Source organism: Ovis aries, chromosome 6, assembly GCF_016772045.2.
Source record: "Ovis aries strain OAR_USU_Benz2616 breed Rambouillet chromosome 6, ARS-UI_Ramb_v3.0, whole genome shotgun sequence".
NCBI classification, from domain to species: Eukaryota; Metazoa; Chordata; class Mammalia; order Artiodactyla; family Bovidae; genus Ovis; species Ovis aries.
The window spans coordinates 4,916,251-4,933,396 of NC_056059.1; the positions used below are offsets into that span (position 1 = coordinate 4,916,251).

A 17,146-nucleotide genomic window follows, 5' to 3' on the forward strand; every position below is an offset into this window, starting at 1 on the left:
CTGCCTGAAGAAAATGCTCTGTAGTCGCCTTACCACATAAAAGTACCCCTGACTTTGCTGCTGAATCATCCCAGTCAGATTATTGCTTTTCTCTGGATTTGTCTTCATTACATAAATTTGTTCAGAAAGCCTTGAAATCAGAAAATATTCCCATCAGAGAAGTTTTGTGTATGTAAATTTGTATGTAAATCTGAATTCTGTAATGATATCAAAGTGATGAAGCTAATGAATTTCAAGCCGCCATTGTTTTTTCAGCTGTCTTACACAGATCGGAATTCTGCTTTTTTATCAGAATGTATTGACTGTCCAAAGAGCTTTGCAAGTAGTTTATTATCCAAAATAATTTTTTTCCTGTTGGATGTTTTGAATGACTCTAGCTTTGCAGATTTGTTGAAGAATAGTAATTAACTTGAGGGAATTCTCTGGAGGTCCAGTGCTTAGGACTCTACACTTTCACTGTTGAGGCTCCAGGTTCGATCCCTGATCAGGGAACTAGGATCTTGAAACCTGAGCTGTGTGGCCACAGGAAAAAAGAAAAACAGTAGTTATTAGCTTTGTAACAGCCGAACTGACTAATATTCTTGGGCACCTGAGTGAAACCACATGAAAATACATTTGTATATACAGAGAAGGTATGTCTTTTAAAGCAAAGTTTTTTAGTTGGTGTTTCAGTTTGAATCTGTAAGAAGAATTATTATTAAATAGAGTAACATCTGTGAATGCTTGAGGGAAAACTTCATCACCTTGTACTCCTCCTTGACTCTCCTCCTCTCACACTGCATATTCAGTCTGTCAGGAAATGGTGTCAGCTTTCTCTTCATATCATATTCAGAATCTGATTCCTTCTCGCCATCTCCACTATTTCCCTGCCATAATCCTCTCAAGTTACCATTATCCATGACCTAGGTTAGTGTAATAGCCTCCCACCAAAAGTAAACGAAGGAGGATATTAGTAATCTTTTTACTAATAAGTGCTTTTCTTCTGTAGACACAAATATTTTAGTGCTCACTTTTACTGTGCATTATTTGTAAAATACTGAGCAAATTAGGAGTGTAGGTTATGTCGTGGGATACATGGCAATTCTTGTTCACTTCCTTGAGGAAACCATCTTTGGGGAGACACATTAGAATGTGATTGATCACATGAATTAATGATGAAAACCACAGAAATAAATTGCAGGTGTCCAATTGAAGAGCTCCTAGAATCTATGTGAGTTTAGTAGATTAGAGAAGGTTTCATGGAGGATGAACATGAGCTGTGTTTCACACAATGCTGAGGAGTTGTGGCAGGAAGGCCAGGTGACATGTCTGCAGTTGTATCAATATGTGGAATGAGCTCAGTCTTTTCTGAGAGGCATTACACTGGTTGGACTGAAGAATAGGAGGCAGGTTCATCTGAAGCATTGTTGGGGGCGAGAGGACGAAGTGGGTTTATTTTTTTATTTTATTTTTTTTATTTTTTTTTTTTTAATTTTAAAATCTTTAATTCTTACATGCATTCCCAAACATGAACCCCCTCCCACCTCCCCTCCCCATAACATCTTTCTGGGTCATCCCCATGCACCAGCCCCAAGCATGCTGCATCCTGCGTCAGACATAGACTGGCGATTCAATTCACATGATAGTATACATGTTAGAATGGCGAAGTGGGTTTAGATTAGCAGTTGGGAAGCTGGTGGAGCCACGTTTGGGGACTGGACCGGTTCTTTACGTTAGAATCCTGAGCGGGCGTTGGACAGGGGCGCTGGGGCAGATGAGCGCAGGAACTGTTGTTTTCAGGAAGTCGTCTTTATTTTTACCACACAGTGCAGCATGTGGGATGTCAGTGTCCCAACTAGAGACTGAACCTGTATCCCCTGCAGCGGGAGCACGCTGAGCCTTGACCACTCGATTAGAGCTTAGACGGTGGATTTGGAGAGTGTCCTGGGTGTTATCTAGAGTGACCTGGTAACAGGTCATCTAGATATCTAGACTCTGCTCTCTAGAGTCCTGATTTGCCCAGGACTCCCTCAGTGTCAGCCCTGAAAACCCCATGTCATGGAAACCCCTCGGGCAAAACACATGGTTGGTCATTTAAGGACAGCATAGTTCAGGCAAGCAACTGGTATCAGAGGTACAAACCAGAGTAAAACATTAGCACATTATCAAGTGAACAGAACTTGAGGATCAGAGATCCAGAGCGTTTCAGAGGTCTGATAGGCAGGCAGTGGAGTTGAATTATATAAATATCTTGGCTGATAGAATTTTGCCGGATGAAATTTAGCATTGTCATAGCAACTTTGTTTATGTGACAGTCTAATTTAAACAGATTTTGAAAAACGAATATTTTAACCAGTGGTTTTTGAGTTTTGTATAATAATAATAAGAGCGGTAGTTATCAGCAATGGATACTTAACTTGTACTAGGTACCTTGCTAGATTTTATAGATATTTTCATGTTTAATTCTCACAGTCAGCCTATGAGATAGGCAGCATTGTTTTCTTTGCTTTATAGATGAGGAAACTGGTGGTTTGAGACATTAGGCTGTTTGCTTAGTTAACAGCTAATTAACAGTAGAAGGATATTTGAACCCTGGCCAGCCCGAAACTCTTAGCCACTCACTGTGTTGTATCATTTCCTGGTATCAAGGAACCTGTTCTGTTTTATTAATTTTTCTCCTTTTACTACAAAAGTAACACTTGTTAACTCGAGGAAAATTGAAACACAGGGACTAGCAGAAAACTATGCAAAATACAATTCCTTCTATTTAGAAACAAAGTCTATTGACATCTTTGGGGGGGCGCATTGATATATAATTTTTTCTATAAAAAATAACATTTGATAAATCTTTTAAAATGAGTTGTTAGACATTTATTCTTTTTCAATGTATTTTGTTGGATGTTTAGCTTCTTGTAATGTTTTGATATTACAAACAGCTTGCAATAAACATAATTAGCTGAAGATGATATACAGATAAAGGAAAATGAAACAAGACTGAGAAACAAAAATTCACAATGATGGACGGTAGTGCAGGAGATGCATAATATTGTAAAATCACTCACTCTATTTTGTATTTGGATCACCAGTACAGGGAAAATCAGTGACTGAGGAATATTTGCTTTTGAACAGACCATTATGTTGAACAGCTCTCTTTGGTTTAAAGTTGAATTTTCAAAAAAATCACCTAGAGCTGGTGCAGGAACCAAAGTAGGACCTCAGCTCCTGGGCAAAATCCCAGGAAGGCACCTGATCCCTAAAATGTAAATGCAAGTAGTGGTTCTGCTGCTGAGGAGTTCACTTCAGGGGTTGGTGTCCGACTCCGTGTGACCCCATGGACTGCAGCACGCCAGGCCTCTTTGTCCATCACCGTCTCCCAGAGCTCACCCAAACTCATGTCTTTTGAGTTGGTGATGGCATCCCACCGTCTCATCCTCTGTCATCTCCTTATCCCCCCGCCTTCAATCGTTCCCTATATCAGGGTCTTTTCCAATGAGTCAGCTCTTTGCATCAGGTGGCCAAGGTACTGGAGCTTCAGCTTCAGCATTAGTCCTTCCAATGAATATTCAGGACTGATTTCCTTTAGGATTAACTGGTTGGATCTCCTTGCAGTCCAAGGGACTCTCAAGAGTCTTCTCCAGCACCACAGTTCAAAAGCATCAATTCTTCAGCTCTCAGCTTTCTTTATAGTCCAACTCTCACATTCATACATGACTACGGGAAAAGCCATAGCACTAACTGTATGGAATTTTGTCAGCAAAGTAATGTCTCTGCTTTTTAATGTGCTGTTTAAAAGACCAGAGAATTCTAGAAAAACATCTGCTTCATTGACTACGCTAAAGCCTTTGACTGTGTGGATCACAACAAACTGGACAATTCTTAAAGAGATGGGAGTACCAGACCATCTTACCTGCCTCCTGAGAAACCTCAGGAGGTATGCAGGTCAAGAAGCAACAGTTAGAGCTGGACATGGGACAACTGACTGGTTCCAAATTGGGAAAGAAGTACATCATGGCTGTATGTGGTCACCCTGCTCTTCAGGGGACTAAGCCACAAACCACATAACCAGAAATGGTAGCTGAAATAAAGAGAAGTAAATTTCAGGATCGGAATATTACAGCAGGGGCTTCCCTTGTGGCTCAGTGGTAGAGAATCCACGTGCTGATGTAGGAGACACGGGTTTGATCCCTGGTCCGGGAAGATGCCACGGGCTGCTGGAGCAGCTAAGCCTGTGCACCACCACTAAGGAGCCTGTGCCCTAGAGCCTGGGGGCCGCAGCTACTGAAGCCGCTGCAGTGAGAGGCCCAGGTGCCAAACTAGAGGAAAGTCTGAGAAGCAGCAAAGACCCACACAGCCATAAAAAAAAAAAGAATGTTAAAATAGTTATCAAAGCTGGAGGCCATGGCCAGTTTATGACAACTGGGAGTTGATGCTCAGTCCCTGAGTGTTGGGTCAGGCACTTTAAACTCTCTTGCCAAAGGACAGGAGATTGGGCCTGGGATGAGCCTGAAAGAGAAAGTCGCTCAGTTGTGTCCAACTCTTTGCTACCCCATGAACTGTACAGTCCATGGAATTCTCCAGGCCAGAATACTGAAGTGGGTAGCTTTTCCCTTCTCCAGGGGATCTTCTCAACCCAGGGATCGAACCCAGGTCTCCTGCATTGCAGGTGGATTCTTTACCAGCTGAGCCACAAGGGAAGCCCAAGAATACTGGAGTGGGTAGCCTATCCCTTTTCCAGTGGATATTCCCGACCCAGGAATCAAACCTGGGTCTCCTGCATTGCAGGAGGATTCTTTACCAACTGAGCTATCAGGGGGATGAGCCTATGGGTGGGAAAAAACACCCCAAGAGAGCTTGAGAGAGCTCCAGGGATTGGAAACCTGGCAGGTTCTGACAGCCGGAGGCTTCGAAGAATGGTGTAATGGAGGTTATTGAGTGATTAAATCAACTATGAGCAGGCAAAGAAGCAATTTAAGAGGATGCTTCTTAAATGGCCAATGTAAAGAAAGAGGTTCTTGGTCTGGGTACTGGTAGGAATTATATGTAAAAAAATATCTAAACATCTCCATTAAATAATTAGGTTGGAGACATTACTCTTGTGACATTCCTCCTCTTATCACAAGTTTGGAGTACAGATGGAACATGTAGTTTTGATCCTTGGAGCTTGTAATGCTGGCATTACTTTCATTAAATTGAGGCTTTAACTGGTATATTAAAATTGTCTTTTATTACAGAACCCCTAAATAGGTATGCTGTGTCTTATAATTGCAGTTTAAGTTAATGCTATCACATTTTAAAATTAAAAATTATTATCTTCTCTTGGTGCTTTGAAGGTCATCATAAAATTAATGACAGATATACTGTAAAGACATTTCAATTAACTTTCTTGGATATTGATCAGATAAGCACTAAGATTTATAATTATTTTCTGAAGTCTACATTAGATGAGTCCTTTGTTGCTTTGGATGACTGTTTTAGTAAGTACTTTCCAAACCATGGAAAGTGTTGCTTCTGAGTTAATTTAAAGAGAAATCTTCATTTTGCTTCGTGTCCACATTGGTTTTTTGTTTAACAATGGTATATAAATTTACTGTGTTCTTAACTAGAAATAACTTTTTTGTGTGTTTCTGGTGATATTAAATTCATGAACTTCCAAGAATCTCTAAATATTATAGAAACTTCCATTTAATTAACTGCAGCTAATGGTTAGATGTGCTTCATTGCTTTGAACTTTTGAGGCAGTCCTCCCTTGCACAGTATTTGATAAATGTGATCATAAGTTCTGTCTCACCATGGAATTTTCTAATATTTATTATTTTCATAATTGCAAAGAAATCTTTGTTGTAAGAAGAAACTGAAATAGTATTCAATATAGACTCTTACTTCTCCCAGCCTCATAATGATAACTCTGTAACAATTTGACACATATTCTCCAGTTTTCCATGCAGTTCTGCTCTGTGGACATGTGTGCATTCTTTACACACCCTTCCTCCTCCTCCCCTCCCCTCTCCTCTCCTTCCCCTCTCTCCCTCCCTAGCTTAGGCTCTGTGGTGCTGTCCTAGGAGAGGAGGCTTTGTTCTGTGCTGGATTTCACTCCCTGGCGAACTCATTGTCCTTGTTCTTTCCTTCACTTGGTCACCTTGAAAGTTCAGTAAATTCAATCTATGCTTTACTTCTCTTTATCCTCAGCACCCAAACCAGGAGCCCTCCCAGAACAAATCCTCAACTCTGTAAAAGACAACTGTTCTGAGTGTTTCTCCTAGGGCCAGCCAGCTAAGCAGCCGCTTTCTGGCTTCCCTGGCGACTGGCCCCAGGCCCAGAGGGGCTTTGCTGGTTCCAAGGATGAAGTTTCTCTGGGGTTTCCCTAGGCTATTCTTTGCAGCTTTCCTCTTCTCGGTCTATTGTGGGTTGAGATTTCTTCTGCATTAGCAACCCTGGCTGATTTCTGTCTCCTTGAGTTTTTTGAAAAGGTGATATGTTGATGGTAGAACTTGTTTCTTCTTTCTTCTGTTGTTTTAGTGGGATTTAGGTCCACATGATTACTTAGGTACACGATGCTTTGAATCTTGCAGGTGCCTAGTCTGTCTTCTGTTTTTGGAAATTCTTTCCGGGTTCATTTGCAGTTTCTCTGGTTTGTGTTATAACTTGACAGTTTTTTTCTTCTTTTAGTTTTGCATTTTATATCAATCATAATTAAATCATTGATACTTCATTGGTCTCTTTTTGGGTTCAAAAATGACATCATTGCTTAACAGATTTATTTTCTACTGCATTTAGGGACCTCCACAAGGTGTTACTGCATGAACCCAATTAATGGTGCAGAATTTGTTTTTAGAAAGTTAAATAATTGTCCTTATTTCATTTGTTAGTTATAAACGACACTATCTTTAATATATATTTGTGTTTTATTTGCCAGGTGACTAAATATTGTTAGTTTCCTTTTTTCAGTGTTCAGATTTTAAAAAAAGATTTAAAAAAGTAGTAGTAACTTTACATGAGCACATGGGACTCAATGTATTTTAAAATGATTTCTGTCAGAAATGATTTAGCATTTTTTTTATTATTGTGATACATTGATCCTACAACAGCATATATTTTTAATTTTGTCTTAGGAAGGAGAAAACATTTTCTACTTGGCAATTGAAGATATAGAAACAGATACAGAGCTTCTGATTGGCTACCTGGACAGTGACATGGAGGCCGATGAGGAAGAACAGCAAATGATGACAGTGATCAGTGAGGAGGAAGGTAAAAGCTCTAAAGGACAATCAACAGCTAGCAGAAAAGGTGTTAACTCTAACTGGGGGGCCAGGAGAACGCAAGTGGTAGGAGGAACAGAGTTTGAAATGCGCTTGAATCGTAATGGCATTGTAATAGTGTGTTCTCAAAATAAAGTGCGTTTTGTCAGAATTCTCAGAGGGCACCCAGCCTGAGCCTGTCTCCCAGCAGGGAGGGGACGGTGGGCTGGAGGGGGATGGAATGGTGGGCTGGAGGGGGGATGGAATGGTGGGCTGGAGGGGGATGGAATGGTGGGCTGGAGGGGGGATGGAATGGTGGGCTGGAGGGGGATGGAATGGTGGGCTGGAGGGGGGATGGAATGGTGGGCTGGAGGGGGATGGAATGGTGGGCTGGAGGGGGATGGAATGGTGGGCTGGAGGGGGATGGAATGGTGGGCTGGAGGGGGAGGGGACGGTGGGCTGGAGGGGGGAGGGGACAGTGGGCTGGAGGGGACAGATGTGTTCTGGAGGCTGCCAGGCCCCTCGGCAGCTCCCTGCTCTCACTGCTGGGGACTGATACTGGGGCTTTTTGTGCTCCAGCCCTGACTTTGTCGTTCACCCGTGTTGTAACCGGGCTGGTCACTAGCTCTGAGGCTTGACTTTCTCTTCTGCACATGGGGAAGGGCCAGTGCAGAGGTCCTGTTGGGCCCTGTGGGAGTTTTCCTGGGCCTTGCTCTTGTTTAAGATCCTTTGAGAATCTGGAGCATCTGGAAATGCTCCTCTGTCTGGTTGTGGAGACCCATAGCACTGCAGGGCTGTACCGGTAGGGTCACCGGGAATGCGCAGGGACTGCGGATGGACTTGCTTCTGTCAGCCCCGCAGTGTAGGAGACGCATGTCACTTGCTTGTCCTCTGCCAGTGGATATCACTTGTCATCGGGCTTATTTCTCTCATTTGTGTTTTACTGTTGATCGGTCACAAGGGAATTGTGAAGGGTGGTGTAGGCGTTCACATTTTGTAAAAGGCTGGTCTTTCTATAGAGTATTTTTCCTTCTGTTCAACAAAGCCACTTCAGAAGTGACATGGGTTTCTTTAGTAACCGTGGTAGTAATGTCTTCTATGTGAATTTTCTGTTTTAACTATATGTCATTGACTGAGAAAGTATGAGTGTTCTGAGTATTTCCAGATTATGCCTCTGTTTAATTTGGCTGGAATATTTAAAAGGAAGATGAGGACAGGCTATCAGTTTTGTCTTTCCAATATGCATTATGTTGTTGGGATGTTAGATTTCGGTTGATGGGAATTATTTCTGTATAATTTTGTGTTTTCTTCATTTTTGTATTTATTTTCAACATTGCCCCAAGAGTATGGTACTACTGTGTCCCCTGTTTTACCTTAAAAATAAGTCTCCTACTTTTTAAGACCATGACTTATATAATAAAATAAGTTTTTTTTGTAAAAAAGAATCAGTGGAAACTTTAATAGCTCTTTAGAATTTAGTTTTGTTTATAAATGCAAAACATAAAATCCCCCAAACAAACAAAATAACCCCCCAAAATAGATGCAAAAACAAACAGCAGAAGAAACAAAGAATCCACTCAAATGTCAATCAGTGGAGAGTTTGGTTAAATAAGTAAGTTATGGTACCTTAAAGTTTAAAAAAAATTGACTTAAGAAAATACTACGTGGAAAAAGTAGCTATGTATGAAACTACATGAAAAGGATGATCATAAAAGTAGCTATTGTTAGACTCTATAAAATACAAATTCACATAAGATAAGTCAGTCATGGAAAGAGATTTCAGTAGTTGTCTCTTCGTTATGGGGTTATTGGTGATTTTTATTCCTTCATATTTTCCGCATTTTATCTAAATCTAACTGTATTTGATAATCAAGAAACATACGTAAGTTAACTAGCGCACTTTGAAATGTGGGGATAGCCGTGGCAGTCCGCGTGGGGCTGATGGCCGGGGAGGCAGTGGCGCCTCACTCGGCGTGCTGCGGTGAGTGCTGTTTCTGTGACCCTGGTCTTTTTCACATATATGTGAGATTCCCCTTGGTAATTCAGCATAGTTCACCTTGCTTGGGTTTCTCTCTTCTTGCAGCTAAAAGTGAACTCAAGATGACCTGTTTCAGGGAAGACTTTGGCTTTCCAGTTCAACGTTTGTAATAACTCTTTGATGTGAAAGGTTAATGTTACAGGGTAGATTAAAAGTTGAGTTTGAATTGGTGAAACACGATGGTTTTTAAAAAAATGTTCTCGTAACACTTTCTGTTATTTTTCATGGGCAGCCTATTCATACTTATAGAGATAATAAAATTTTACTAAGCTGGTACCGTTAGCACAGTTAATTTTGATTTTAAAATGAGGGCAAAACTGAGCAGTTCTTGGCTCTTCATTTTTGTCTCATAATTCTGCTTGCTTGTAAATATGCAGATCGCTTTGGCTGTAAAGAGGACTATGCCTGTCCCCACTGTGAATCGAGTTTTACCAGTGAGGAAATTCTTGCCGAGCATCTTCAGACATTGCACCAGAAACCCACAGAGGAGAAAGAATATAAGTGCAAGAGCTGTGGGAAGAAATTCCCAGTTAAGCAGGCTTTGCAAAGACAGTGCGTACATTAAAGATAATCTCTGAAGTTATAAGCTGATATTTTAACTCTTTTATTTCGTTTGTCTTATAGTTAGTTTCTAACCTGTGTGCCTGTGTGATGGTGTGTGTATAGAAATTAAGCATTCTTTATTGTCACTGTCATTAACTTTTCTTACATTGATTTTTCAAACATTCTGTTTATGAAGTTTAATAACTTTCCATTCAATATTAAGCTCATTGGTGTACTAATCTGAAATCTGATATGCATAATTTAGCTAGTGCTTTGAGGTGGCAGATCGAGTTTGAGTGATCTGCATGTGATACTCCTCTGAAATCAGGTAAAAAAAAGGTAACGAAATGGAGGGAGTTTGGAGTATAAAGAATACAGGGACATTTTGGGAAGCAGTGTTTATTTCATAGCAATGTTGGAGAAATCACTTTGAAGATGAATATGTGCAGGATCTAAGGATGAAGTGAATAAAATGGTCCCACCCATTGCTTGACACCCTTTATTATTTTAACTGTTTATATTAACAGCATATAAATTTATCCTTTTATTTAAGTATTTTACAGTATCATGAGTTACTAAAAATGAGAAAGTGTATATATGTATTTATAAACTTCTGTTTTTAACATAATGTCACCTTGCATATGAGCAAGAAATCTTTAACATAGGCTTAATGTTTTATTTTTTATTCATTCAAGTAAAATTTTGAAACATGCTGTATTTCATATTAAAATAATTTTCATATATTTACCCACTTCTGCTTATGATATTTGAGATTAAATATTTCTGTTCAAAACTTGAAAAACTTGAAAACTTTTATAATGGCAGGAGATTATACATTTAGAAATTCTCTTATACACTTTCAAACAAGCAAAGGCTATATACTTTTTAATGAATGTATTTTAAAACTGCATTCTCGTCAGTTTTTATTGAATTTTATGTTATATGTACTACATCAAGCATACTTTTGCTGAGCTGTTAGGTGCTACTAAAAAGTTTAAGGGCAAAAGACGGAAGAAAAAGAGAGATCATGAGTGTGACTATTCAAAGTAGAGGTATTTTCATAAGCTTTTGTCGTAGACTTCCAGTTTTTTTTTTGTTTGTTTGTTTTTTCTATTTCCCCCCAGTGTTCTTCAGTGCTCAGCGAAAAGCAGTCTGAAGGATTCCTCACGAAGTTTTCAGTGCTCTGTTTGCAATTCTTCCTTCAGTTCAGCATCGAGGTTTTGTGTCTGAGTTATCAGACGGCTGTTACACGATCGTGGGTCGTTACTGGCATGCATGCTTTCATGCTTCTTAGTGGTTTAGTCTCATATGGCCACAGAATTTGAGTGCTTTCCTTCCTCCCTGCCTAGGTAATGCTTGTAATGACCCTGGAGCTCTACTGGGGAGCATGCATTACAAAAGCCAGCCAGGATGCTAGAAATGAGTAGGTGTCCTCACCGTTTCTCCTCCCTGTTCCCCTGTCCTGCTTGTCTTGCAGTTTTGAGCAGCACCAGGAGGCGTGCCAGGGAGATGCCAGGTTTGTGTGTAAGGCGGACAGCTGTGGGAAGAGGCTGAAGAGCAAGGAAGCCCTGAGGAGACACCAGGAGAACGTCCACACCGGTGAGGAGTCATCAGAGGGCCGTGTTTGAAGGGGCCTCCTCTCCCCGGGCGGCTGTGGTCTGTTCTTAATGCTCACTCTCAAGGACAGAGCTTGCTTTCCCATTGTATTTCACACAGATGTAGCGCTCTGGAAGTGGAATTTTTTTTCTTTCACTGAACATTATTTCTTTTTAAGTTGATTTCAGTGATAGTCATCGTTTTTCCCATTTCTGAATTAATCATAACTGGAAACCTAAGCTAGGATCTGTTTGTGCTTGGTAGCCAGATGTATTAAGAATTAATATTTTAGGTAGTAATTTTAATGCTTCAGCACGTGAAATCTCTCTTATGGTAGATATATTTAAAAGTGGCATATTTAAAAACTACTAACTGAAAACTCTTCTGCCTTTATATTTTCACAGTAAAATTAATTTTTAAAAAACTCTTACATTTCTCCTATATTGGAGAAGATTACTGGCTACGTTTTGACATGCAAATTGAATATATTTGGATTTATAAAGCAGATACAATTTGTATTTTTTCTAATGGTTAGCTAAACAATAGCTAAATAGTTAGAAGCTTTGTTACTTAGATTTCATCTGCCTAGCATACAGTAAATGGATTTTGGTTTAGGGGTTGAATCTCTTGCACTGAATTGAACAGATTAATATTTTCAGAGTTGATGATTTGTTTCCTTCAGTGTCTTCCTTAAAGGAGACTGAGGTTCATGGCACTTCTCATATCCTTCTATACTGATATTTTTCTCAGGTGATTACTATTGCTGTTGGCTTAAGGGTGGAAATGTATTTCTAGATAGGAAGAAAGTGTTATTTCTTTTCTTCTATCCTGTTTATTCTCATGTGCAGGGGAAAGGAATAGTTGGAACTCAGCTTCTATTTCCTGTGTTTATTCAGTGTCCAAAAAGCGTCTCCTTTAATGCTAGTTGGGAAAGCTCGTATGAGCATGACTGCTGGGTCCAGCTGCACATCACTGGTTTGGGCTGACTCTCAGTACCAGCCACGTATGAAAGCTCAGGGTGGCAGGAGGTATGGCCTTGTGAAATACAGCTTCAGAATGAGGAACAGCACTGAGACTTCACAGTGTCCTGACTTCTCTCTCTCCTTTTGAATGATATATGACTGATGTAGGGAAGATGGCATTTTTCTGAATTCTTTATATTTAGGCCTTTTCTATGTCTGCAAAAGGCAGTCATAACTTTTTGATAGACCTGTCTCTTCATAGTTTTTGCTTTTTAATAGCTGTTATGGTTTAAAATGCTGTTCTTAATTTCCCCCATCGTTGTCTGCAATGTATTATAACAAATCTTTTATGTCATTTTTAAAGTTAACTTTGCTGAACTAAGTAAAAAACCAGATGCACACTAAAACTCTGGAAACTTACATTCTTGTTATTGGGCATGTGGTCTTCAGACTGTGCTATAAGCCTAATTTCTTTAAGATTTCTTGTAGTTGGTCTTGGATATTAAAATATTACTGATTCTGAAAGCTCATATTGATTTTGTAAGAGTGAATATATATAGGGAAGTTTTTTTATTTTTCTATGTTGTAGATTCTATAAAATATGAAACTTACTGTATTTCAGCCAAAGGCCACATGCATATTTTTTGCTGGAATTGGTACACAGTCTGCCTCTCATTCGTAGCCTCTCTCTTGCTTCTTCTCTTTTGTCTGTGAACTACATGGATATTTGGGGAAAGAATATTCCATATTCAGAATAACGAAAAAAAGCAGTGTTTGTACATATGGTTGTAGAACCCTTTACTCTAGAAAGACAAAGATACTCAAGGAAAGAGAAGGCCGTGCAGCTTTACCACTGACAAGGACAAATGTTCCTTGTTAGGTGATATGAATTGAAGATACTGAGAAAAGAGAAGCTGAATTTTTAAATATGAGTCACATTTTTCCGTAGCACCAGTAACATATGGTGGGTGGGTTCTCAGACCAGCTCCTGGAGGCACACTTAACCCACATTGTGCTGAAACTCACAGTACTTAAGTAGCTGTGTATTCAGTATTGTTGAATTAATTTTTCATGCATCTCCCACATTAGTTAGTAATGTGTTCCTGACTGTTTTTGAAAGCTGAATCGGAAAGTCAAATATCAGACTTAGCTGAATATATAAACTAAAATGGCATAAAGTCTGGTTGTAGCTTTGTAGTTGCTCTTGTCCTTAACCCTGGGGAAACTTGTAGGGTGGCGTCCTTTCCAGTTACTCAAGAGGAAGCAGTGAGGGGGTTGATCCCCTTAACCCACCTTAACCATCTTAACCATTTTTTCTCTTTTGATTTGATTCTGTGGTTGCTGACAAGAGATTTTGATTTTATAGGAGATAACATTTACCTACATCCTCAGGCAAACAGTCATAAACTTTCCCCATATTTCTTCTGAGGACTAGGATTCTAGTTCTGGGATAAAGACTAGAAGCCACGAGGAGGAGAGAAAAGGTTGACGAGGAGGGATGGTGTATTGTCTCTGACTCCAGCGGGTAGAGCAGAGGCAGAAGTATTGGGAAAGGTGAAGTGAGTGATCATGGAAATCTCACTTCTATCTCTATGCTCTCCCTCATGCGTGACCTAACTGGTGGGAAAGAAAAAAGGTCTAAACTCAAAAAGGAGCTGGTTTAAGGGATAAGCGGGGACAACAGAGGACTGTGGATTACAGTAAGGTGGTTGTGTTGTTCAGATGCTCAGTTATGTCCGACTCTTTGTGACCCCATGGACTGCAGCAGGCCAGGCTCCCCTGCTCTCCACCGTCTCCAAGAGTTTGCTCGAACTCGTGTGGTAATGAGTCGGTGATGCTATTCAACCATCTCATCCTCTGTTGTCTCCTCCTCCTGCCTTCAATCTTTCCTAGCATCAGGGTCTTTTCCAGTCAGTCAGATCTGGGCATCAGGTGGCCAAAGTACTGGACCTTCAGCCTCAGCATCAGTCCTACCAGTGAATAGTCAGAGTTGATTTCCTTTAGGAGGGACTGGTTTGATCTCCTTGCAGTCCAAGGAACTCTCAAGAATCTAATCCAACACCACAGTTCGAAAGCATAAATTCTTTGGCACTCAGCCTTCTTTATGGGCCAACACTCATATCCATACATGACTACTGAAAAAACCATAGCTGTCACTATATAGACCTTTGTTGGCAGTGTGATGTCTCTGCTTTTTAATACACTGTCTCAGTTTGTCATAGCTGTTCTTCCAAGAAGCAAGTGTCTTTTAATTTCATGGCTGCAATCACTGTCTGTAGTGATTTTGGAGCCCAAGAATATAAAAGCTGTCACTGTTTCCATTTTTCCCCTTCTATTTGCCATGAAGTGATGGGACCAGATGTCATGATCTTCGTTTTCTGAATGTTGAGTTTTAAGCCAACTTTTTCAGTCTCTTCTTTCACCTTTATCAAGAGGCTCTTTAGTTCCTCTTTACTTTCTGCCATAAGGGTGGTGTCATCTGCATATCTGAGGTTATTGATATTTCTCCCGGCAATCTTGATTCCAGCTTATCCTTCTGGCCCAGAGTTTCTCATGATGTACTCTGCATATAAGTTAAATAAGCAGGGTGACAATATACAGCCTTGACGTACTCCTTTCCCAATTTGGAACCAGTCTGTTGTTCCATGTCCAGTTGTAACTGTTGGTTCCTGACCTGCATACAGGTTTCTCAGGAGACAGGTCAGATGGTCTGGTATTCCTATTTCTTTAAGAGTTTTCCATAGTTTGTTGTGATCCATAAAGTCAAAGGCTTCAGTGTAGTCAATGAAGCAGACTTAGATGATTTTCTAGAATTCTTTGGCTTTTTCTATGATCTGGTGGATGTTTACAGTTTGATCTCTGGTTCCTCTGCCTTTTCTAAATTCAGCTTGTGCATCTGGAAGTTCTTGGTTCACATACTTTTGAAGCCTAGCTTGAAGGATTTTGAGCATTACCTTTCTAACATTTGAAATGAGTGCCATTGTGCGGTAGTTTGAACATTCTTTGATATTGTCTTTCTTTTGGATTGTAATGAAAACTAATCTTTTCCAGTCATGTGTCCACTGCAAAGTTTTCCAAATTTGATGACATATTGAGTGGAGCACTTTAATGCATTGTCTTTTATGCAAGCTGGGAAAGAGGGGATATTCTTTCTCAGTGGCCCTTCGTGTTTTAATAGATAGACATAAAGAATTGGTGACCAAATGCATGTTGTAAAATACTCATTTTGCTCAGGAGAATTTTGTCCTTTATTGGCCATATTATGTCAATCACCAAGAAAATTTTTCTTGGCTATGCTATGTAACATGTTAAAAATAGTGCATTATATGAAATAAGTATCTTGAATGATAAGACAACAATTAATATGTTACTTTTTCTGAAGGTATTCCTCTCTCATAAACACAGTCTTCAAAAAAAAATTTTTTTGTTAGCTTGTTTTCTACTGATTTTAGATTTCTTGCAAAAAAAGAGAGAAGGAAAGGACTGGATAGGGTTGAGGTTGTGACAGGAATAGGCGTGGATTAGTCCTTTGGGAGCCAAGTGATGGATGTATAATAGTTCATTTTATTAATTGTTTACTTTATTGATTCTTTGAAATCAATTAAAAGTTGAAAAAATATCCTGTGGTTACATATGTGGTATTGTTATTACACTGTATTTGAAAATCTTGTTTTATTCATTCTTTTGTTTTCTATAGCCACTGTGAAATTTGAAATGACCTACTATAATTATAATCACTATGAGGAAGACAAAAATTTATCTTTGTAGGATTTGTGTAATATTATGAATGTCATGTAATGTTTTACTATTCTTGATCTTACTTTATTCTGGTTTTTAACATTAAGATGGTTAATTATATACTCAGTGATCTTGCAAGCTTGTAGTGCTGAAAAGAATAACCTATGAATTCCATTTTTAAAAACCCAGCTGATTAAATAAAATATTCTGTTAAATATAAAGCAAGTGGCAAAATCAGCTTATAAATGAATAAATCCAATGTTTTATGTACACATTTGATTAATTTTAATTTTTCATGAAAGTGTGCTTTACTCTTTTTTTACTAAATTAGTATATGCAGAGGTGAAAATCCCATGTTATGTATGTAGAAAGTAGTATACCAAGCTAAATAGTACTCAGATTTTGAAAGAACCATTTCAAAATATAGCCTATTTTTTATCTGAATTTAATGGATATATTTACAAAACTGACAGTTTCGGAGTTACAAGTGAAGAAGATGAAATACCCTTTTAGAAATTATATATCACCTAGAAACACTTATCTAATGCTCCTCTTAATAGTTTCATGTAAATCATGATGGTATTTTATTTTATTTCATTTGTGTTTTTCTTCAGGGGATCCTAAGAAAAAACTCATATGTTCAGTGTGCAATAAAAAGTGTTCTTCAGCATCAAGCCTACAGGAACATAGGAAGGTCAGTAAAATAAAAACTAATGTTCATCATAGTGTAAGATCTTTAATCATAGTGTCTTCCAGGAAAAATGTTAATTGCTTTATATATTATGAAGACAGAGCTTTGTCATTAATTTTATACTAATATACTCTAAGGGGCTTCCCCTGCAGCTTAGCTGATGAAGGATCCACCTGCAATGCAGGAGACCTCAGCTCGATTCCTGGGTCAGGAAGATCCCCTGGAGAAGTACATGGCAATTCACTCCAGTATTCTTGCCTGGAGAATCCCCATGGACAGAGGAGCCTGGCACGCTACAGTCCATGGGGTCACAGAGTTGGACATGACTGAGAGACTAGGCACACAGTGTACTCAAAAAAGCAAG

The 17,146-nt window shown here is 39.3% G+C and overlaps 1 protein-coding gene across 9 annotated transcripts in view; it reads left to right on the forward strand.

The window, feature by feature from the left end:
- PRDM5 (PR/SET domain 5) overlaps nucleotides 1–17,146 on the forward strand; it is a 268,026-nt gene that overhangs the window by 104,767 nt on the left and 146,113 nt on the right. For 6 of the 9 annotated variants that reach the window (XM_060416677.1, XM_015096345.4, XM_060416678.1 and 3 more), the window contains 5 exons: nucleotides 7,089–7,224; nucleotides 9,630–9,804; nucleotides 10,920–11,012; nucleotides 11,273–11,394; nucleotides 16,706–16,785. In XM_060416677.1, the coding sequence (XP_060272660.1) occupies nucleotides 7,089–7,224; nucleotides 9,630–9,804; nucleotides 10,920–11,012; nucleotides 11,273–11,394; nucleotides 16,706–16,785 (606 nt within the window). The remainder of the gene's footprint in view (nucleotides 1–7,088; nucleotides 7,225–9,629; nucleotides 9,805–10,919; nucleotides 11,013–11,272; nucleotides 11,395–16,705; nucleotides 16,786–17,146) is intronic. The other 3 variants (XM_027970783.3, XM_060416679.1, XM_042251110.2) reach the window with 1 other exon arrangement.